Source organism: Melospiza georgiana, chromosome 7, assembly GCF_028018845.1.
Source record: "Melospiza georgiana isolate bMelGeo1 chromosome 7, bMelGeo1.pri, whole genome shotgun sequence".
Taxonomy (NCBI): Eukaryota; Metazoa; Chordata; class Aves; order Passeriformes; family Passerellidae; genus Melospiza; species Melospiza georgiana.
Window position 1 is genome coordinate 25702437 of NC_080436.1, and position 22219 is coordinate 25724655.

Consider the following 22219-nt stretch of genomic DNA (forward strand, 5'->3'; position numbering starts at 1 on the left):
GGGGGTGGGGGACCGTGGAGCCAGCGGTGATGTCACCTCCCTCAGGCTCACCGGCCCCCTCTGCCCTCCAGCCCTCTACCACCGCCAGGGTGCCAGACAGAGCTGTGGGGGACAGCTGTGAAGTGTGGGGGACCACCCAAACTTCCTGCACCCCCACCCTGATGCTGCTGCTTGCTGGGAGGCTTCCCAAGGCAAATGCAATTAGTGCCCATGCCTGGCATGGCCGCTGCCCACGCTTGGCACCAGCAGCTGCCCCGTGGGGATGGGTCCTTGCCCGGCACCAGCACGGCGTCATGGCAGCATCCAGGGGCGCTGCTGCCTGCTGCTCTTGGCACCACCTCGATGGGCGCATGGGGGTGTGCGGTGCCAGGGGGCTGCACCCTGTTACTCTGTTCCCTGCCCTGTGCAAGCCCCATGGCGGGGTGGAGGTGCCCGGGTTTGCGGAGGTTCCCCACCGTAATTCTGTTCCCGCAGCACGGCGTGTCAGTCGGGCAGCCTTTGGGGAGAGACTCCACTGCAAGGGCACCGTGTGGGGAGTCCCTGATTGTGTCCCCAGGCTGCCGAGGAGAGGCTCGTTGGGATACAAGGAGGACGGGCAGAGGGGAGGGAAGTCCCCCCCCGCCCGTGTGTAGGCGCTGCCACTTTGGGCTAGGGATGGGCGGACAGTACTGTAAGGAAACTGAGGCAGGGTCGGGGCCAGGGTCGCTGATTGAGCGAACCCGCCCTGTGCGACCTCCTGCACCCCCAAAACTGACGGCGCTGGAGTGGGGGACCCCGTTAAGGTCTGATATCCACCCCAGGGATGCCGTGCCCGGAGGGCAGGCGGGTGAGCGCCGGAGGTGCCAAGCCCCGAGCCCCGTGTGCGGGAGGAGGAGAAGGAGGAGGAGGAGGAGGAGAAGGAGGAGGGGGAGGAGGGGGAGCGTGTCGGAGCTGGCTCCCACCCAAGCACTGCAGGACAGGGGCGGGCACGGTGCTCCCTGCCTGGCTGCCAGCGCGCAGGCGACGCTGGGGAACGGGCGGGGGGGACAGGCCCCGGTGGGACCGCAGCCCCCCAGCACATCACTGTCGCACGGCCCCGTGCCCAGGGCTGGGCACGCCGGGGGCACTGCCCGGGCACCGGCCCTTGTTGTGGCCGGCGCACGGCTGGGTTCGGCCGCTGGTGCGAGCGTGCCCTGGGCAGGGGTCGGCCCCTGCACCCTCCCCCCGCCGGGTGAGCCCCGGGCAGGGGCACCATGACCCGGCTGAGCTGGTGCTTTGCCACCTTGGTTGGCTGGGGGAAGTCCTTGGTGTCCTGCCTCCTGCCCCTCCGCGCCCGCCGCCGCCGGGAGGTAAGCGGGCATCGCCGGGCACGGCGTTAGGGTTAGGGGCGGCGGGGGACACGGGGCTGGGGGGCTCCGGGGTGCGGGGAGTGGGGCATGGGCTGCCGCTGGCCCTGCCTGCTCCGGGCAGCTGGGGGTTAAACCCTGCATATGCATGCCAGGGTGCAGGGCATGTCCTTTGTCCCTCCTTTTGCTCCCCCCACAGCGTCTCACTGTGACCCTCTCTTCCCACACCCGAGGAGCCCTGCAGTGCCTGCCTGGAGAGGATCTGCCGTACAGCCTTTCATTCTAAGGGATCTGCCGGGATCCCTGTGTCCTTACAGAGAGACCGTAGGGGCAGGGGGTGTCCCTGCGTCCTTATAGAACCCACAAAGGGAACGCTGTGCCCTGCATGAGGGGAGCCCAGTGGCCATAAAACACCCCCCAAGTGAAATCCCTGTGCCCATAAAGTGGTCAGTGTAGGGGATCCCTGTACCTGTAAACACCTCGCACTGGGAAGCACCATGCCCATAAAGTACCCAGTCAGTGTGGGCTCCCTATGCCCAATGTGTGAGACCCTGTGGGGTCACTTTGTGTAGGGCACCTCTGGGCCCGTCAGCACCTGGCATGTGTGGGACCCACGTGCCAAAGGATTGCCCCACAGGGCATCCCCGTGCCCATGCAGTACCTGCTGTGGGGACTCATTCTGCTCTGCCACCCAGGCTGTGCAAGCTGAGGCGGGGAGGGGGGGAAGCTCTTGGAGGGTGCTGGATCCCACTGCGCCACCCTCACATTGTTCCAGTCTTTGGGAAGCTGCCCCGTGCCTGGCAGGATGGCATGGGACACTTCAGCTGCACCATGCCATAAAAGCAGGTGCCAAAGCCACTGCTGGGCAGCGCCTGAGGGAGTCACTGCAGGCTGGTGACAGTCCAGTATATGCCAGGACAGGGACACAGCCTGGAGGAAGGAGAGGCCTCTGACTGCTTGGGGACCCCAGAGCGCGCCGGGGACGCAGGACCATGAACTGATGGGAGTACTGGAGGGTGGTCAGGGCTGTGGGTGGGTGGGTGGCATTGGTGAGACGTGGGTTGGTGGTTGTGCAGTCCTGTGTCCACCACTTTGTCCCTGTGTTTCGGATATGGGTGTGAGGATGCGGACTCGTGGGGGGCTGTAGCACACGTGTACCTGTGCATGTGTGTTCATGGGCATGCAGGTGGGGCTGAGGTGAGAGTGAACTGCAGCTCACATGGGTGTGGGTGCACAGGAGGTCTCAATGGAGCTGCCATGGGGTGTGTGTCCCCTAACACACGTGTGTATGCTGGGGGCAGCAGCAGCAGGGCTCTCTGTTGGTGTGAGCTGTTACAGAGGGGTGTCTTGGACCTTTCTGTGCTGACAGGTACCCACACATGTGGGACCCACGCATCATGTGTGACATGGGCTGTGTGTGTGGTGTACATGAGTGTGTTCTGGCATGTACACAGGGGGACATGTGTGATGTAGGCATGTGAGAGCACACATCACACATGAGCAGTGTGCAGACACTCTGCTGGAAGGGGGTGTGGGGCCCTTGGGGATGTGGTGACCCCAGGACACAAAGGAGTCCTGCCAAGGCTGGCCCTGCACTGGGAGTGCATGCCTACACCAGTAGAACCTGTGCAGGAGTCCCTGCGCTAAGTGACCCCGTATGTGTCCACCTGCTGAGAAAATGAGCCTAAAATGATGGTGATGGGCTGTGTCCCTGCGGCCACCCTGTCCCTCTCACATGACCCTTGTCCCTGCCCTTCTGAGGAGCCTGGGATTGTCACGGCAGTGAATGGGAGGAGGTGATTTATGGGGGGGTGTGGACGCCTCTCCACCGAGGCTTTCATTTGTGAGCAGTAACGAGGTTGATTAATAAGGGCTGTAATGATGGGGAGGGGTGTGTGAGGGGGGTGGGTAGGGATGGCTCTTTGCTTGTTTGTGCTGTGAGCAGGATCAGTCCCCTCAGCCTCCCTCTGCCCCTGGATGTGGTTGGCATGGAGAGGTGGGAAGTGCTGTCCTCTGTCCCAGCTGGCACATCCCCACAGAGGTACCACTGCCCTGGGCCGGGTGAGCACAGCATAGAGGTGGGGTGGAGGGCAATGGGACAGGGATATTTTGGGGAGGGGATGCTGCACTTTGGGAGGACCGAGATGCAACCCCAGTCTCTGGGAAGGGCAGCTTACCCCCATCCCACCCTGCCTTTCCTATCTGGGCTGGCGATTTTATGCAGAGTATGGATGGGAAACCGAGGCATGGGGACGGGGGCATTACAGTGCCCACGTCCTCTCCATGCCCAGGTTTCCATGCCAGCCGTGGCTTGTCCTGTCGGTGTGTCCTTCCCCCTGGCACGTCCCGCACCCTGACTCACACCCTCATGGTCACGGCCAGCTGAGCACAAGTTTCCAGGCTGGAGCCGGAGTCAGCACTGGCGGAGAGAGGGGGAGCCGTGTGTCGCACGGCCAAGCCCCCCAGGAGGGGCTGGAGCACCCCCTGTCAAATGCATTCCCGTCAGGGCCGCAGGCTGCCAAGCCGCTCTCCGTCCCGCCCGGAGCTTGTCCCCCCTCGCTGAGGCCCCCCAGCTCCGCGCATGGATGTCCGCTGATCCCTCCCCGTCTCCCATCCCGGGACCACCCAGGGGACTCGGCTGGGCATGGGGGGGGTGCATCCCGCCGCAGGACCCGCCGGAGGCCGGAGGAGGGATGAGGGTGACGTGGGTGGCGGGTGTCCCCCGGTCAGCGGAGGAAATGGATCCCAAATGTGTGTGAGTGGGGAAGAGGGGGCCTGGGACACGCACAGCCCCGCTCCGGGCCCCCGCAGCCCCTCTGCTGGCGGTGGGGGGGTGTCCCAGACGCCTCCGGCCGACTCGATTGGGGCGCTGCGGGCTCGGGGGGGCTCCGCCGCTCCCCCCCTCCCCCGGGCGGAGGGGCGGCGAGGGGCCGGGGTGGGGCGGGCGGGCGGAGCGAGGGGCCGGGGGCTCGGCCGGCGGGGACGCGCCGCGGGCAGCATGACCGGGCTGTGCCTCTCCTGCCTGCTCTGGGTACGAGCCGCGCCGGGGCGAGCAGCGGCGGGGTCGCGGAGCGGGGCCGCTCCCGGCAGCGGGCGGTGGATGGGACTGGATGCGCGGGCAGCGGGACGGAGCGGGGGCGATTGCACCGGGACGGGCTGATTGGGAGCAGGGGGACTGGCGGGGCTGGACCGGCTCTGGGGGAACCGGGACGGAGCGGAGACCGCTAGGGACGGCCGGACATCGCGGTGGGGCTGGGGGACCGGAGCGGGAGCGGGGCCGGGAGGAGCCCGGGGACTGTGGGGAACGGAGCGGGAGCCAGCCCGAGAGAGAAGTGGCGGTGGGCAGTAGGCTGGGGGTACACGAAGAGGGGGGACCGGGCTGGGATGCGGGACATACTGGGCTGTAGAAGGATCTGTGTGAGGAAGGGTTGTGGGCTTGGGGAGGATGGGAGGCTGATCCCCCACGATGCCCAGCCTGCGTCACTGGCCGGGGGCTCCACCATTCCCTGGGGCAGAGGATCTGCTACTTCACTGAAGGGAAGGGCAACTCAGAAAACTGGGGGGGGGGATCCAGTTAGGTATTGGGGTTGGGGGCTCTGCATTCTCCCCAGTCACTGAGTCCCGGGGGCCAGCGGGTTGCAAAACTCTGGGTGGATCTGAGCCTAAAGACTGCACCCAGGTGTCTCGGTGCCCTCCACCCACCGTGGCTTTGCAGCCTCAGGGGAACTGGGTGTCACAGGTTCCCCCCCGCCACTGCACTCTCTGCAGTGCTGGGCAATGAACCCAGGTCTCCTAGCTCTTGATTAACTTGGCATCTTTGTCTGGTGCCTCTTCCAGCCCAGGACACCTGGGTCCCCTTCCAGCCTCCTTTGGTCTGCATGTTGGCGGGCCCCATGGCCAGGGATGCCTTTGCACCCCTGCTCCTGCAGCATGTGGGTACTGGTCCCTGGAGGTGGGTACCATGGGTGGGTATCCAGGAGACGTTCCCAAGAAGCCCTTCAGCCCATGCCTCTGCATCCCCCCAACAGTTTCCAGCCTTGGGGGCAGGGAGGCTAATTGGGATGCTGCCAGTATGGAGCTGGGACTGGATTGTTTTGTGGGATGGGCTGGTTCCCTGGCTGGCAGAGTGGCACTGGGTGGGCAGAGTGCCCCTCCAGCAGCAGGGTCCTGGGGGAGCATAGAGCTGGGTGCTGGGTTGGTCCCCCTCTGGCACAGTGATGGTGTTGGCAATGAGACAAACAGAAGAGACTCTGGGGGTGTGGGAATCAAAGGGGCAGCTCTTTCACTAGTGAGGATAATTGCTGTTAATGAAGCCATGGAGGCCAGGACAGAGCGGGGGGTATGTGCATGGGAGATGTGTCGGCATCCCTGTGCATCCCAGTGGGTCCCTGGGAGCGGGGGGCAAGGCCTCTTCCCGGGGCACCCTGCAGCAATGATGCTGCTTTGCATATGCAAAGGAGCTCATGGCATCATTAGGTCTCACTGTCACCCAGCAACTGCGGCGTGGGAGCCCCTGTCCTGGGGGAGCTTTTCCCACGGCTGCCGGGTGGGTGACGCCACGTCTGAGCACACACACGTGTGTGTGTGATTGTGTGTGTACACACCCACCCAGCAGGGTGGCACCAGCTCTGGGGGCTGCCAAGGCACCACTGGTGAGTGGCCCTGTGGGAGCAGGTGCCCAGGGAAGAGGGGCTTGCAGGCACATGAACAAACCGTGTGAGTGTGTGCACGGTGGCACATGGACCAGTGTATGGGAACAATGAGCCCGTGCCACTGCTCTGCTGTGGCTGCTGGGGACGTGTGTGCCTGCAGGTGTGCATGTGCAGCACCCTCACAGCCCCAGGGGGGTTTGCACACACACAGAGGCGTGCAGTGCACATGGATGGCCCATCTCCTGTCTCTGTCTGCACTGGGCAAACTGAGGCAGAGAATTTTGTGGGGAGGTACCCGGGCCCCTGACACTTTGGCACCAACCCTTTTGGCTCTGGTGCAGTGGGCTGGAGGAGAGCGGGGCGCCAAGGCAAGGGGGGGCCGCCGGGCCTCTGCTTAATCTCATTAGTCTTGGCATGAAAAGGCGGATTTACAGGGGCTCACGTCTTCATCTGGCAGCAGGTGGGTGGGCAGGGCTGGCCTGCTGCCAAGGGTTGCCCCCCTCCAAAAACAGTCAAATGGGAGTTTGGGAGGATCACTGGCTGCCTGCAGCTGTGCCAAGACCCCTCCCCATCCTCAACCCCCATGCATGAACACACACAGTTCATGCTTGCACAGTTTGGATCCATCCTGCACTCAGTCACACTCGTGGCATCAGCTTCCTCTTGCTGTGGGTTGTGCCAGACAGGGTGGGCACGGCTGCTCATGCTCAGGGGGCTCTGTGCCCCCTTTACACACCTCCAAGACACACCTCAGCACACGCTGCCTGGCATGCACCCCAAAACACAGCATGACAGCGAGACACCTTCAGCGTGGGCAAGCTACTGGCAGCACTCGCACGTACTCGAGCGTGCACATACATTTTTGTGCACTTATCTGTGTACCCACACATGTACAAATACATGCATGTATTATCTACACGTTTATCTATGCACATTCACATGTGCACGCAAGTTTGCACACACACATGTGCATTCAAGCGTTTTTACCCCCCATGTGTGCAGACATACACAGCTGTGTCCACACACATGTGCTCACAGAGACACTTGTGCACGGGCAAGTATTCGCAGGCACACATGGAGGTGTACCCACACGCAGGGAGGCACGAGTGTGCGCACATCTGTGCATGCACACACATGTATGTGCTCACACACATGCATGCACACAGCTGTGCACGCCTCTGTATGTGCTCACACAGCACAAACAGCATGGACACACACACGCACATCTGTGCACACAATCTGTGCGTGCACACACACGCACATATACGTGCACATGCACAGATGTGTGAGCACACAAGTGTGTGCATGTGTGCACACACAGAGGCCCGCACCGCCAGGGGGCGGCAGAGACTATTTAAAGGGGTGGAGGCAGTGCCCCACCCCCCTCCCCTGTACCCCCTATCCCCACTCCATACCCCCCATCCCTGTACCCCCTATTCTGTAGCCCATTCCCATTCCCAGAGGACACGGACACAGGTGAAGATGTGTAGGGGACATGGGAGGAGGATGAGCTGCCACCCAGGGGAAACAGGCAGGTCAGAGTTGAGTGTCTGGGACTTGGTGCCACCTTGTTCCCGCTGACGAAGCCCCGTGTTCCCCCCAGCCCCAGGACCTGGAGGCCCCTCCAGCACACTCCTTCAAGATGACGAGCTTCAAGAAGGTGAAGGCCTGTGGGATCTGCCGGCAGGCCATCACCCGCCAGGGCAGCACCTGCAGAGGTGAGCTGGGGCTGTGGGAGCGCGGGTGCACGGGGACGTGCCAGGGAGGTCAGGACATTGGGGATGTGTGTGTATGCCTGCATGCACAAGGATCTGAGTGTGGGAACATGTGCCAGTCTGTGCACACACACACGTGTGCCTGTGTGTTAGAGGGAGAGCTGTGGCTGTGAGAGAGTGTGTGGTGCCTTTGCGGGTGGGAAGGTGGCTGGGAGGCCAGGGTGGCCCATGGAGACGCTGAGGTGTCACACGTGTACGTGGCCGTGTGTCAGCTTTGTGCACGCTCAGTGAGTGTGCAGCGGCCACCACGTGTGTGCACATGGGTGGGGGTCTGTGCACATGGGTGGGGGTCTGTGCACACTCGTGGGTGTCACCCTGAGCCGTGCTTGCTGCCCGTGGCACCCAGTGGGTCACAGGTGGGGCCGCCAGCCCTCGCACGTGTGCGGTGTCGCTGAGCCCCGTGCGAGGGGCGGACAGAGGAAACGGGAACAATGAGGCTTCCTGCGCTGCAGGAAACGGGCCCAAGGAGAACAGGGATTGGGGTGCGGCTGTGGCCATGCTGCGTGGGGACCCTTGTGTCCCTGGGGATGGCACATGTGTGTTTGCAGGGCTAATCAGACGGCATAGTGGTGCCCTGTATGTGTCCCAGCAGTGGCAAACAATCCTGCACTGCCCATGAGCACGTGCCCTCCACAGGGCATGGGTGAAAGTGTGCAGCAGCAGTGCACAGGAAGGAGGGAGGGAGCACAGGCAATGGCAGCACCCCTGTGGTGTTCTCAGTCATGCCAGTGTCCATGAGAGGCCCCATGAGACCTGTGTGTGCATGGTCTGCCTCCATGCTGTTCACCCTGGGCATGAGGGCTTGCACTCACACACACTCACTGGCTCGTTGGCAGCGTGTCTGTCCCAGAGCCACAATTTGTGTGCCTGCTGCTGTGCTGGTGCCACCTGGAATGTGTGTGCACAGTGCGAGGTGTGGGCGTCCCTGCACGCACGTGCATGTCCTGGCAGTGCCCAGTGCCAAGGTGCTCTGCAGTGCCCTGCAGTGCTGGGTGCCCCTCCTTCCTGCCCTGCATGTGGGGTGCCTGCAGGCTGCCCCCTGGCACTGCTCCCCCTCCTGCCTCCAATAACCCTCTCTCCCTCTTTCTCCCGCAGGCTGCAAGCTCTCCTGCCACACCAAGTGCCAAGCCAAGGTAAGGCAGTGTCCTGAGGTGTATCCCAGCCCTGCCTGCAGGTGCTGGGGACTCAGAAGGGAGGATGCCATGGTCCATGCCAGCTGACCCCACTGGATGGGCACCCAAATGGGCTGGTGGCTCTCGGCTGGTCATGGTGGCACTGGTGTCACCACTGGGTGAGGCTGACAGTGCCATCCTGCTGCCTGGTCACTGACAGCATGTGCCTGTCTGTGTATGAGGCTGGGATTTTGGGTGCAGCCCTTGTCAGAGCAGACCAGCAGCTATCTGTGCCCCAGAGCCTGGAGCGGGGTGCCCTTTGCCAGGGTGAGTGCTGGGCACGTGGGTGCCATGCGCCGTGGCTGAGCGCTGCCAGCTGCGTGCACACAGGCTGAGCAGCTCTGCCGATGCCCAGCCAGGGGCGGATCTTGCTGGCAGGAGACAGAGGATGCCCAGCGGTGCCTGTCTATCCAGCTGCTGCACCAGCAGAGGGGGACCCTACTGCAACCCAGGTTCTCTGAGGAGCGGGAGGTGGGCACGGTGCCCATTACTGTGCTGCCGGGGCAGGGGAGGCTTCGTGTTCTTAATCCCTGGGGAGGCGTGTATGCCAGCTATCTCTGGGGCTGGCATCCTGGGCGGGAAGAGCCTGGCATGCCCCAGGCAGACAGCGTAGGCTGGGACATGCCTGTTCCCGTGCCCATTGCCTGTGCCCAGCTGGGCAGGGAGGGAGAAGGAAGGGGGGTGCTGTGCCAGGGGCTGGGCACACGTTGGGCTTTGCAGGGTGCCATGGTATGGGTGGTGGAGCAGGGCAGGCGCTGGCAGCAGCCCTGGCACTGAGCCTCAGCTGGGCTCCTGGGGGAACAGGGGACTGTGGGGTACCCTGGGCCTTGTATGGGCTGGGCAAAGATGACTGGGAGGTTTTTTAGTGGAGCTGTGCCAGCCCCAGGACACTGTGTCAAGTCTGGGCCACCCCAGGAGCCTGTGTCACCCCGGGCACCCCAGGAAGGCTGGGGCCAGGGAAGGTGGCTTTGCTGGGGTGCTGTGGGGAGAGCTGGGAGGGGCGTGCAGGAGGGGATGCCTGTGGTACAGTGGCAGGGAGCATCTGCCAGTGGTTTCCAGGCAGGAGGGAGTGTCAGGAAGTGTGTGTGTCTGGGTGTGAGCCCGGTGGGGATTCTCTGATGCCTGACAGGGGGCTGTACACCGAGAGGGGGGTCATACCAGGCTCCCAGCATCTGGCTGGGCTGTGCGCATGGGCTGTGTACAGCTCGCTCTCCCGGCCGGCTGCATTTCATTAGCCTCCATCACCCTTCCCACGCTCGCTGGAAGCTGGAGCCCCCTCGGTGGGGCCAGCTAGCCGAGGGGTTTGCTGCTGGGGGGAGCGTGCATGGGGCCAGGGCCAGGGGCCTTGCGCAGAGCTCCTTTGGGCCAGCGCCCAGGGAGGGGCTCCTCCGGTCGGGCAGATGGCCAGCTGACTCACACGCCAGCCTGTTATTGTAGGGTCTCCGAGGAGGGTGCACGTGGGGAGGGGGCTTGGCATGGAGCAAAAATGGCCTCTTGTTTACCTGAAGTCCCTCATGTTTAACCCCTGCACCTCCAGGATACTTTGGAGAGGGAAGACGAACGCACCCCCAAAGAGCTGGCAGCTGCACTCTGCAGTGCTTCCTCTTCCTGCCCTGGATATGCTGCCAAAGTCCTGGTGTCCCCTGGCTCTGGTGTCTCCTGGCCCTGGAGTCTGCCCCACCATGCTGCTGGCAGTGTCTGCTCTTTGGTCCCCACATTTACCTCCCTAGCACTTGCTCCACCTCTTTGTTCTGCCCTGTAGCATGGCCAGCTCCCAGCCAGCTGCATCCTGGGGGGAAAGCCCCCACTTACAAACCTCAAATGGACCAGGTGTAGGGGAGGGGGAGAGATGGGGGTGTAAGGAGTTGTACTCTTGGTAATCAGTGTGGGGTGCTAGGGGGTACCATGGGTGTGATGGGGATAAAGGGAGGGGGGCACTGGAGTGTATGTGGGGACGCCTGGGAGCTTTTGGGGTGCTAGTGAGTGCCCCCTCTGTGACAAGGCAGCGAGCAGGCAGAGCTGTAGCAGGGAGGGCAGGACCTGTGCCCTGGCAGTGACCTGCATACCTCAAGTTTCCATCCTGCCTGAAAGACAGTGGGACAGCAGTGGTGGAACCCAGTGCCCTGTGCTGGCAGTGATGCTGGTGGGATGCCTGGTGCCCGTGGGTGGCTGTGGAGGGGCCAGGGCAGCTGCACACTCATCAGCTGGGAAGCACAACTCTGTTCCCATGCCCATGTAAGGCCCTTCTTGCGCCCTGTGCCTCTGCTCAGGGATTTTTCCTTGCTTAGCAAACCTCCCTCCCTCTCTCGGAGAGGGACGGTTGGATGGATGGACACTGGTATGTATGTGACACACACAGCCTGCCCCTCCCTCCCTCCCTGCACCAAAACTGCCTGCCCAGAGCTGCGGGGGTGTATCTTTCCTTGAAAAGCGGGGAAACTGAGTCACCCAGCCCTGTGTGGGGGCAGCAGGAGGCAGGGAACGTGGTGTGGGGTGCAGTACTTTTGTGCCTGTGTTCAGGCATGGGTGAGCCTGTGTCGTGGGTGGCACGTGCTGGCAGTGGCACAGCCAGGATCGGTGGTGACACTGCTCTCTGACCGAGGACGCTCCGAGCAGTGGGGCCATGCAGGCACGTCCCACATCAAGGGATATCCTAGGAGTGTCTGCATCCCCTGGGATGCCCTCACTCTGACTGTGGCCAGATGCTGGTTGGAGAGGCTGAGAAAAGATGGGGGACTCTGCTGCTTCCCGTAGAGGGAGCTGGCCCCACGATGGATGGTTTGGCTGGGGGACAGCGAGTGCTGTGGCGTTTGGCTGCCGATCGGCTGGCGATTGCTGGTGCTTGGTTCTGGGAAATGGCGCCTGTGCCAGCCCCTGGGCCTGGCAAGGCTCCAGCCTGCCACCCAGGGGCCCAGCAGTGCTGGGTGAGTGAGGGTGCTGGACTGTGCCAAGAGGGGAAACTGAGGCACATCACATAGCATGGGGCAAGAGGTCTAGGTGTTGTCCCCCCAGTGTCTCTTCCTAGAAGCTGAAAGTGTGCATTTGAGCCATGCCACATACACGTGTGTGTGTGCCTGTGTATGTGAGCGTGTGTGTGTGGCTGTGTGTGCTCAGAGATGCATGCACGAGTGCATGGGCTGCAGGAAATGCACGTGTGTGCAAGAACACCCATCTGTGTGTGTGAGCACGCTCGCACACAGGCGGGTGGTCACATGCATGTGCTCCCAGTTCACTGCCATCCATCCCCGCTGGCCTTGTGCCAGGCCTGTGTTGTTTTTCAAGTGCCCCCTGTGATGGGGCTCCGGGGGGGGGCAGGTTTGTCCATCATTAAACCGGGGCTGGAGCAGGGCCAGGGCCAGGCAGCGAGGCATGTCCCGGCCAGAGCAATCGCTCCCAGTGCCCGCGGCGGTGACGGGCCCTTGGACAGCTGCAGGACCCATGGCAGGGCCTGGTGGTGGGGGTGAGGGGGTGTGCACCCCTCAGCTGGTGCTGGGAATACCCCCTGCTTGTTAAGCAAGTCAGAACTGGGAAGGGAAACTGAGGCAAGGGGTGGTTGGACACTTCCAGGAAGGCTTGACTCCTGGTAAAGCCATGCCATGGCCAGGGGCCCAGGCAGTGTTGGGGGTATGGCCAGGCCATGTATTGCAGGTTCCTGGGGGCTGCAAGGAGGGGACATCCATGTCCCAGCTATGGAAGACTCTTGTAATGGGATCTGTGTCTGTGCAGTCCCTGCTCCCTGCCCCAGGCACTCTGCTTCCTCCCCGTGCTGTGGAGGGGAAGATGACGTGCTGGTCACAGGGGAGTGCCCGTCAGGTCCCTGTCCCTGATAGCCCCGTTCAAAGCCACCCCCCAGAGCTTTGGCACAGGTAATTAGCAACACCCCTGGTCTCCACAACAGAGGGGGCGGTGCGTGGGAGGGAAGGAATCGAGCAGGAATACGTCCTTGACCCCGGTATGGGCCCAGCTGGGGTGGAGGGATGGGGAGCCGTGGGGCTCAGCCCTGCCCCGGTACTGTGCCAGGTTGTATTTGTGCAGCAGGTCCTGGAGGGGGTTTTATTGGTTTTTTTTTTTCCTCTTTCCTTTTTCCCCCTCTTTACGTCACTGCCCAAATATTCGGCCTCTCAGCTCCAGTGGGGGGCCGGCTCCGCTGCTGGGAGAACTTGGGGCCCTTCCCTGCACCCTCGGGGTGCTGCACGGAGAGGATGGGCAGGGGAGAGGGGATGCTGACACTGCTCATGCTCGCTGCACTGCTGAGCACTGGCCAGGACTGGCCTGGGAGGGGTCAGATGAGGCAGTGGGGACCACCAGCCTCCCTCCTTGGCAGCTCCTAGGGCTGCATCCATCTTCCCAAAGCCCCGTCATGGTGGGAAGCAGGGTCCAGGCCTGCCTTATTTTCCACTGGTTTTCTCCCTTCCCGGAGCAGTTTGCATCCCCCATGGCCACTCCTCCTGATACCTGCCCTGGGAAGGGTGCTGGGTCCCTGGGAACTCCCAGGACCCTCCAAGAGGTGTCAGTGATCCCAGTACAGCTGAAAAGTCTGGCTCAAGAGGGGCTGTACAGACCTTGCACTGGGGCTTACCTCCTTTAATCTCTGGAGATGAGCCACACCTGGGTGCCTGGTCCCCAGGTCTCCTTTCTTCCACTGCCATCTGGGGTAATGATGCTCAGGGGTGTTTGTTTTGGGTCACAGAGGAGCTGTTTCATGTGAGGGGTGGTTTGTCTGGGGGGGCTGGGAGTCACTGGAACCACTTTGCAGACCGCTGGGCTTGCGCCCACTGGCACTTTGACCCTATGGCTCTGGGAGATACTTTGGCAGCTGTAGTTCAAGGATGTTGTCAGGACTTCTCTGGCTGTGTCCTGTGAAAGGGACACGTCATGTCCCCAGGGGACATTTCCTGTCACTGCCCCGGGGACCAGGATAGGGACGAGGAGCTATCAGTGCCCTTTGCTCACCCACTCATTTCCATCCCATTCAGTTGCTGGTACTTTCCCATCTGGCCCCAGCTCTTCCTCTGCTGATGTTTCCCAGGGCCTGGGAGCCATCCTGTGGCCTCCTCCTGAGGAGTTTGGGCTCTGGGTCCTGTGCAGAGGTCTGTGCTGGAGCTGGGCTGGTGTCCATGCTGTGCACTGCTGGTGCAGGATGTTCTTTGCCCCTCCATCCTTGTGTCAGCGCTCCCATCTTTTTGGGATGCCTGGTTTTCGTGGGCTGTGGGGATGGTGGGACTTGTTTAGGGGTGTCAGTGGATCCTGGCCATGGGGTTTTGTCTCTAGAGTGGTGGCTGTTGGGATCTGACCCTGTGCTGTTGGGTGCTGGGGAGGGCTGAGGGGCTGGCTGGTGCTTGCTTTGGAGGGGGGATGAGGAGATGCTCTGCAGAGATGTTTGGCTCTGGTGCTCTGTCCTTGGCAGCAGGAAGGGTCCCCACAGTGCCTTTTGGTGCTCCCATCCCATGGCACTGTTGGGTTGCTGTGTAAGCTGAGGCATGGAGGGACTGGGAAAGATCTTGAACTGGAGTGTAACTACAGGGGTGGTGTCCCTTAGGGGGACTTGGGGGTGGGCAATGGGAGAGCCCCTTTGCACAGACCCCTCCCTGGTGACTTTTGAAGGGGTGGTGAGGTAGGAGGGGTGTTGGGGTCCTGAACCGCTCCATCAGAGCCAGTTCCAGCCTTTTGGCTGAGCCCACAGCTTCAGGACGGAAATGCAAACAGGAACGGGGAGGCGTTGGGTGAGAAAATGTCAACAGCCCTGGGCCGGGTGCCTGGCTCACGCCTGCCTGGCCAGCTCGCCACTCTCTGGGCTGCTGCTGGTGGGCTTCTCCTCTTTGCTGGGGGGTCTCCTGGCACTGAGCACTTGCTGGTTCACCAGGCCTGGGGCTGGGTTGCCCCAGGGGCAGCAAGGGAGACCGGGGCTCCAGCCATCGACATGCAGCCCCCCAAGGAGGAGGAGAAGGAAGGAGGAGGAGGGGAGACGGGAGGAAGGCCAGGGGGATGCTGGGCACACTCCAGGTTTGGGACAGGCAAGCTGGGACTGGCATGACCTTAGGTGCCAAGAGACAGACGGGGCTTTTCCAGCATTTTGGCTTTGATTTTTAGTTGAGAGGTGGGCTGATAAATCTCCACATCCTCTCCAACGCTGGGGGTGCGGGACACCCAAGGACCATTAGTTGGTCCCGCATATGGCAGGGGGGCCCCAAGTTGTGCCAGGGGGTGCCAGGCAGGCCCCAAGCAGGGCCCCACACACCGGTCCCTGCCACCCCCCCGCCAAGGGCACCGGGACGCCGGTGGCGTCACGCAGGGCGATAAGGCCCCGACCCCGCTGCTCCCCGCCGCCCGCCGCGGCCCCTCGGCACCGGCTGCCAGGGGCTTTGCAGGCGGACGTGGCCGAGGTGTGGGGGGGATAATTTTTGTTTTTTGGGGTGGGGGGGGGTGTGCCCACCTGCCGGCACCCCTACCCCAGGGCCAGCTGCTCGAGTCAGGCTCCCGGTTGCCTTTAAGGGCGTTTTTGGGGGAGGCGAGGGGAGCGGAGCGGGGCCGGACTTGGAGCGCGCCGTGCAGCTGGGGAGAGGGAAGAGGAGAAGAAAGAGGGAGAAGAAGCGAGAGAAGGGAGAGGAGCGGTGGAAAAAGCCGACCGGGACCCCATTCCTCCCCAGGGCCGGGGCCGGCGCCCCGGGCTCCCCAGCCCCCGGCCGCCCCGGGGGTGCGGAGGGGAGCGGGGAGCCGGCGGGACCTCCCCGCGCCCCTCCATCGCCGGGGTCCCGCTTCTGGGGAGCGAAACCCTTCGGCTCTCCCCCTCCTTCCCTCCCCTCCCTCCTCCCTCCCTCCTTCCTTCCTTCCTTCTCCAGGCTTGGCCCGGGGAGGGAGGGGGGCTCTGCCTGCAGTCTGCCTTCACTCCTGCCCTCCCGGGCGACGCTGGGCTCCCGCCTGCCCCCCGCGGCCCCTCCGGCCGCCCCCCGCGCCCCCCGGGCCAGGTGAGGCTGCGGTGCCGTCCCTCTCGGATGTAGGCAGGCGAGACCCCGGATGGATTTCGGGAGCGTCATGAACCAGGTACGGGCGGGAGGTGAGGGCGCAGGGTCCCCAGGCCCCCCGGGAGGGAGGGTGCTGCCGGGGGTGTCATCTCTCCAGGGGGCGGGGGCCACGCGTGATATCCGAGCGGTGATGGGGTGGTGCGTGGAGGGGGGGTGCTGCCCCCCGGTGTTGGGGGGTCCGCAGCTGTCTGTCACCAGGAGGGGTCTCGGGGTGCGGGAGGGGGGCTTGAAGAGGGCGATGCGGTGCTCGCAGGGAGGAGGGCTTGGGCAGGGGGCGAGGGCCGGTTTGCCGCCGGCAGGGACCTGTGAGCGCGCCCCCCCGTGCCCCCCTCCCCGCCTGGCCAGGGCCGGTGACTCTCAGGGTGCTCCGGAGGGGGACACACAGGCGCTGGGCTTTGCGTCCCCCCCTGGCCTCCCCGAAGTGCGTAGGGACACGTCCCCGCGGAGCGAGGAGTGCGCGGGAAAGCGGGGTCCGCCCCCGGCACCCCGCTCCCGCCCCGCAGCCGGGGGGGCGATGCCGGGCTCCTGTCACCCCGCGGGGAGGACACTCTGGGGGGCTCCCCGCGGCCGGGACACCCTGGCAGCCCACGGGTTAACCCCCCCTCGGCGGCGGGACCGTCAATGGTTAAACTCCGGGTTAATGAGTGGCGAGGCAGCCCCGGCGGGTGCCAGCCCCCCCCGCCGCCCCCCCGGCAGGGATCCCCGGCCCCTCGGCGCCGCCGGGCCCGCAGAGGGTTAACTCCGTCAGGGCAGGTCCCAGCGCAGATGTTTTTGGGCTGTGCTGCTGGGAGAGGAAACGACCGAGCGAGGGAGGCATCAGCCCGTTTGCGTTTAAGGGGAAAACAAGGAAAAAAAGAGAAGTGCTCCGTTCCCGGGCGCCTGAGCCCGCTCGGCGCTGGCGTGAGCCCTGGTGCGGTGGGTGGGTGACTCCAGTGTGCGTGCTGGAGGACAGCTGGCAGGGACACTGGGGTGACAGTGGCTGCACCCCCTGGGTGCTCATGGCACTTGAGTCTGGGCGTTCTGGGGGGCAGCCAAGCAGGCACCTCTTGTCCCTACAGCATGATGGCCCTGGGGATGACAACGTGTGTCCTGTCTGGAGTCTGGAGCCACCCCCAGGGAAAGTGTATCGGTGGGAAACGAGCGTCCAGCTCTCACCCACTCTAAGGAAGCCTCTTAGTGATCCTGCTGGCCCCGGGCAAAGTGCTGGGCCTTGGAGCTGTGCTCGCCCATGCGCCCTTTTGGGGTCTCAAGTTGCAGGGTGTCCATTTGCTTATGCCCTGGGCAACCCTCCTTGCTTTGCTACTGTCTAGTTCCTAGCCTTGTGAGCCCGTCCCCGGGTATCTGGTCATAGTGCCAGCAGACCCTGATCAGCACTGGAGCTTCCCTGATGGGTTATGGGACACAAGAGAGAAAGCAGTCCCACAGCACAGCTCCTGGGGTAGGGGGAGTGTATCTTTGTGTCCACTTCTCCCTCCTATTCCCTCATCTCCTCAAAACTGCAGATTGGGGGACACCAGTTTTGGAGGTGCTGCTCAGCATTTCAGGTCCCCTGTAGTGTTTTCAGCTCTGACCTGCAGGGTGAGGATACAGCACTGACTCATCTCCATCTGCTTTGGGCCTTTCCTACTTTCACAAGTAGGGCTCAGTACTGGGGGGCTAAGACCCCTTGGGGCAGCCAGGGCTTATTTTGGCACCCCCTCGAGCTGGGTCCCAGACCCATGGGCATGGCAGATGCTGTGAGGCTGCCAAAAGTGTGCAGCGGGGTCTGAGTGCACAGGAGGGGGGCTTGCCTGATGCTCCAGCAGAGTGGATGTGTGGGAAGGATCCTGCCCTGGGCTCAGGGTGGGGCACAGGCTGCTGCCAGGCTGATCAGTCCCACAGGAGTGCCCGTGCTCCATGTCGGAATCCATTTGTTGATCAGTTCCATGTGAGAATCCGAGCGCTGGCCAGTCCTGTGTGGGAATCGCTGCTCTGACCAATCCTGCACGAGAGTCAGTGCTCTGACCAATCCCCTGTCAGAATCCAGGCCTTGACCAGTCCTATGGGACAGCCTGGCGAGTGATTAATCCCGTGTAAGAATCCATGTGCTGGCCAATCCTGTGTGAGAATCCCTGCGTTTACTGATCTCAGGTGAGAATCCACGCACAGACCAGCCCCAGATGAGAATCCTGTTGCTGCCCAATCTCATGTGAGAATCCATGCATTGACCAATCCAATGTAAGAACCTGTTCATGGACCTGTCCTGGTAAAACCCCCTGCAGCAGAGTCTGTCCCGGCCAGTCCTGGTGTGATTCTGTTCCCTGGTGCAGAAACTGCTCCCTGGCCAGTCCTGGTGTCTGGTTTGGTTCTGGGGGAGTTGGTGAGGGGCTGGGGGGATCCTGGTGCTTTTCCTGGGGTAAGTCTGTTGCCGAGGGGGACAGTGACCCTATGCTCTTCCTTAGGCTGGTTGTGGGTCCCCATGGGTCTGGGCTGAGGGGTGTCCCCGCGGTGGGCTGGCAGCACACGTGTGTGGTGCTGGGGGCAGAGCAGGCCAGGGCTGGGGCTGTGGGGCCAGAGCCAGGCAGGCGCGTGCTGGCCCGTGGGGCTGGATCCAGACCTGCTGCCTCCAGATGTTGCCTTTTTAGGCACTGGAGCACAGCACATCCCTGCCTGTGGCCGGCCCTGTGCCGAGCCAGTGCCTGCGAGCAAAGTAGGGACAGCCCCTGTCCTGGTCATGTGGAGGCGTCTCTGTCCCCCTCCTGATCCCCAAAAACACCCTTCTCTCCCCAGGCAGGGTCAGGGATGATACCTTCTCTCCCTTCCCCTCATCTGCACTTGGCAGCATTGAGGCTGGTTGCTGAAACCGCCCCGGAGCCGGGACCTGCCCTTATTTGGGTTGAAACCAGGGCTATTTTGGTGCAGCTGCCTCCACTGCAACCCCTTGAAGCTTCTCTGTACATTGTTTTTCCTGTCCTGTCCCATACTCCTGTGCCAGGGCTGCTGGCCAGGCCAGCCATGGGCTGCTGTGTGCTGTTACCGTGCCAGTGTGCTGTGTGTCCCAGGGTGTCATGGGGTGCCAGGGGTGGCCCCCATGGCCACTGTGGGGTGGAATGGCTGGTGTCCCCTGTGGCGTTTCATCCCTAATTTGCAGGGCCGTGTGTACTGGGTAACCTCTGTCCTGGTCCTGCTGCCGCCTTCCTGGCGGGGATGGGCTACAGGGCGGCTCCTCATCAACATACCAAGGGAGAAACAGGAGACAGCGTTTGTCCCAGTTCAGGGGACATCCCTGAGTGAGTGGCTCTTTGCCTGGTGCACCTTCTGGAAAATGGCCTCTGCCCTGGCATGGGTGCTGTCCAGGCATCCAGGCACGGACAGGATGGCACAGTGACAGTCCCTGACCCAGCTGCAGGGTGGGCTGGGGATGCTTGGAGGGAAGCCTGGGAGCGGTGGGACCTCTGTGCCCCAGCATCAGCCCAGTCTGACTCACCCTGAGCCGCCGGCCAAGCTGCTCCCTGCCCTTCGGCGCATCTGCCAGTCACCCCCACCCGATGGAAGAAGTCCCAAAAGCAGCACCCCTGGGCACTGGTGGGGGCAGAGAGGGGCTGTGGGGTGCACGGGCCGCTGCTCCTCCCAGGGACTCCTGTGCTGGGGTTGTGTGTGGCTGCCCTGTGCCTCACACACCGGGGCTGTGCTGGGCAGGGTGGAGCTGGAGAGGGGGGGAGCGGCTGTGCATGGAAACATGCCGTCCTCCTGCCGGGGACATGTTGCATAAACAGGAGTTTTGCCAGAGCTGCAAAAAATGTGAGGGCAGGAGCAGCCAGCACGTGGTGTGGGCAGAGGGTACCTGACCCCTGTGCAGGGCAGGGTGTGACAGAGCACAGACACTGCAGTCCCTTGTGCCTGGCAGGGGAGAAGGATGCTGCAGTTGGAATGGGGAGCAGGGGTGCTGGAAAGGGAAAATCCTTCCCCAACATCCCCATTTTAGTGGTGCCAGCCTGTCCCCTAAAAGTGTCTTTTGCTGTGAGGTGCCTGATGGCTGCTCACACTGCCCCACACTGTGGCTAAGAGAGGGCTCAGCAGGGCTTGGTGGCTGTGGCTGGGCTGGAAAACAGTGGAAAGGCTCTGGGAATGGCTGGGGAAGTTGCTGTGGCCTGTGGCTGTCCCTGGGATCCCCTGTACTTGAGGCAGGGTCTCGAGGTGAGCAGAGAATCGTGGGGTGCGTGCGGAAGTGATTCACAGCCCAGCTGGGATGTAAGCGGCACAAAGCTGAGATGAACTTGCTTGGGAGGAAGTGGTCCCTCATGGGGTGATGTGGAACCCCACGAGGTGGGATCACATGGGCTGAGCAGGCATTTATGCTGCCCAAGCACTGTCCTGTGGGACGCCAATGTGGCCACTGAGTCACATTCCTCTTTGACAACTGCATTTCCAGACCACAGGGTGGCTTGGGCAGGGGAACCACTTACAGGGCTGGAGGGAGTAGGGTGCCTTGATGCCCTCTCTTGGGGTCCACATTCTTTCTAAATAGTCAGGCCGTGAATCTGGCTTGCTTTGGGAAGGTCTGGGATGTCAGTGTCCCTTTTGACAGCGTGTCTCCAGCTCCAACCACACCATCTGGGCTGGCTTGCCAGCACCTCAGTGCCTGGCCATGGGAAGCATCTCTGGTGTGCAGGGGTCTGTGTGAGGGCCAGGGTGGCTGGTGCTGCGGCTGCTCCTGGCATAGCAAGGGTCAGCACCAGCCCGGATATCGTCCGGCTCCGGAATGTTTATCGGAGCTCCTGGGGAAGGGAAAAACAAAAACCGCCACCCAAAGGAAGGGATATGCGTCAGAGATGGGCCTGGATCACCCACCGGCAGCCGGCCGGGCCGTGCTGTGGGCCGTGGGCCAGTGCTCGCCCGGCTCAAGCTGCCCGGCCGGGGACACCCCGGTGCTGCGCTGATCCAGCCCGTTCCTGAATCGCAGCGCCCCGCCATGGAGGTTTGTGTTCCCCCGGCCCTGCTGGCATCTTGCAGGTTGGGGCTACAACCCACGGTGATGCTCCGCTGGAGCAGGACCTGGCAGTGGCCCTGGGCACTTCCATCGGTGCAAGCGTTGTTATACCGAGGGAGGAGAGGGAGAGGAAGGAGGTGCTGAGGGAGGGAGGTGTGAGCAGGGGTTGCAGCATGGAGAGGGCTCTGAGATGTCTCATCCCTGGATAGGAGGCGGATGTCTGCATTCCTCCAGCCTCGCTCAGTTCTTGTGAAATGGTGCTGAAGTCCTGTCGGGATCTGTGGTGCAGAGGTCAGTCCCTGAGCTGCAGCTGGAGGGGTTAGGTGGAAGAGGGATCTCATGAGCTACTCTGCACTATGGCGGTGTGGCCAGGGACTGTCAGGGGTTTGCCAGCCAGGTGTTTATTTCTGGGCTCGAACATGTCAAGGGGATCGAGTTTCTCTAGGTATAGTGACAGCTGGTGATGAGCGAGCGAGCCCATCATCACTTTCCAGCGGAAGGCTGCAGGGTGTGCCCAGCCCTTTATGAGACATCAGAGACTCCTATCACTCCTGGCCACGGGGCCTCATTTACTGGGAAAGTGATTTTTCTGCTTGGCAAAACTCGGGTCTCAAGGCAGCAGCTCGTGGGATGTGGCTGCTGGGAGGGATGGGGCTGCGACCTGGGGGGCCGGGCGGGCGGGTGGGGGGCCGTGGGGGGCGGTGGGGTGGGCGGCAGCCCTGCTGCGCCTCGTTCCTCGCATTCCTGGGCAGGGCTGCCGGGCGGCGGGGTCGGCGGCGGGGGCCAGCCGGCAGGAATGCAAACACCGGTGAGGGGGAGAAGAAAGGCCGCTGTGTCTGCCGCGGCAGAGCGAAGCCTGGACCAGGGGTGTGCGGGTCCCCCTGCCTTTCCCACCCCTCCCTGCAGCGAGGGATGCAGGAATCGCTGAGGACAGAGATGGTGGCTGTTCTGGGGGTCGCTGCAGGGCTGTGCGGTGATACTCTCACCGTGGGGCAGGAGGGGTGCTCCTACACCTCTACGTAGGGAACTGGACTTCCCTAGGGAGGGGTCCATTGTCTGGAACAGAGTCTTCCGTCTTCTTCTTGAACTGGGGACATGTTTGAGCCAAACTTGAGAGAGAGAAACAGCTTTACATTCCTGCAGTCCTTGTAAAACTGCCTTTCTGGGATGCGAGAGTGCCATACAGCCTGAGCTGCTGGCTCCTGTGGATGGGAAGAGTGGTGTCGGGTGAGCACAAGCCCGTATTACACATCAGAGAATCCTCAAGGGCAGGGAAATACAATCCACAGGCACCCCAGTTTTTT

General features: G+C 62.9%; 1 protein-coding gene across 12 annotated transcripts in view; it reads left to right on the top strand.

The window, feature by feature from the left end:
* The first annotated feature begins 1146 nt into the window (after positions 1-1146).
* TNS1 (tensin 1) overlaps positions 1147-22219 on the top strand; it is a 67474-nt gene continuing 46401 nt past the window's right edge. For 7 of the 12 annotated variants that reach the window (XM_058028557.1, XM_058028562.1, XM_058028563.1 and 4 more), the window contains exons 1-3: positions 1148-1328; positions 7581-7695; positions 8848-8885. In XM_058028557.1, coding sequence (XP_057884540.1) covers positions 1233-1328; positions 7581-7695; positions 8848-8885 — 249 coding nt within the window. In that variant the 5' untranslated portion in view covers positions 1148-1232. Of the gene's footprint in view, positions 1329-7580; positions 7696-8847; positions 8886-15919; positions 15966-20872; positions 20904-22219 lie in introns of those variants that run through there. The other 5 variants (XM_058028560.1, XM_058028564.1, XM_058028568.1 and 2 more) reach the window with 4 other exon arrangements.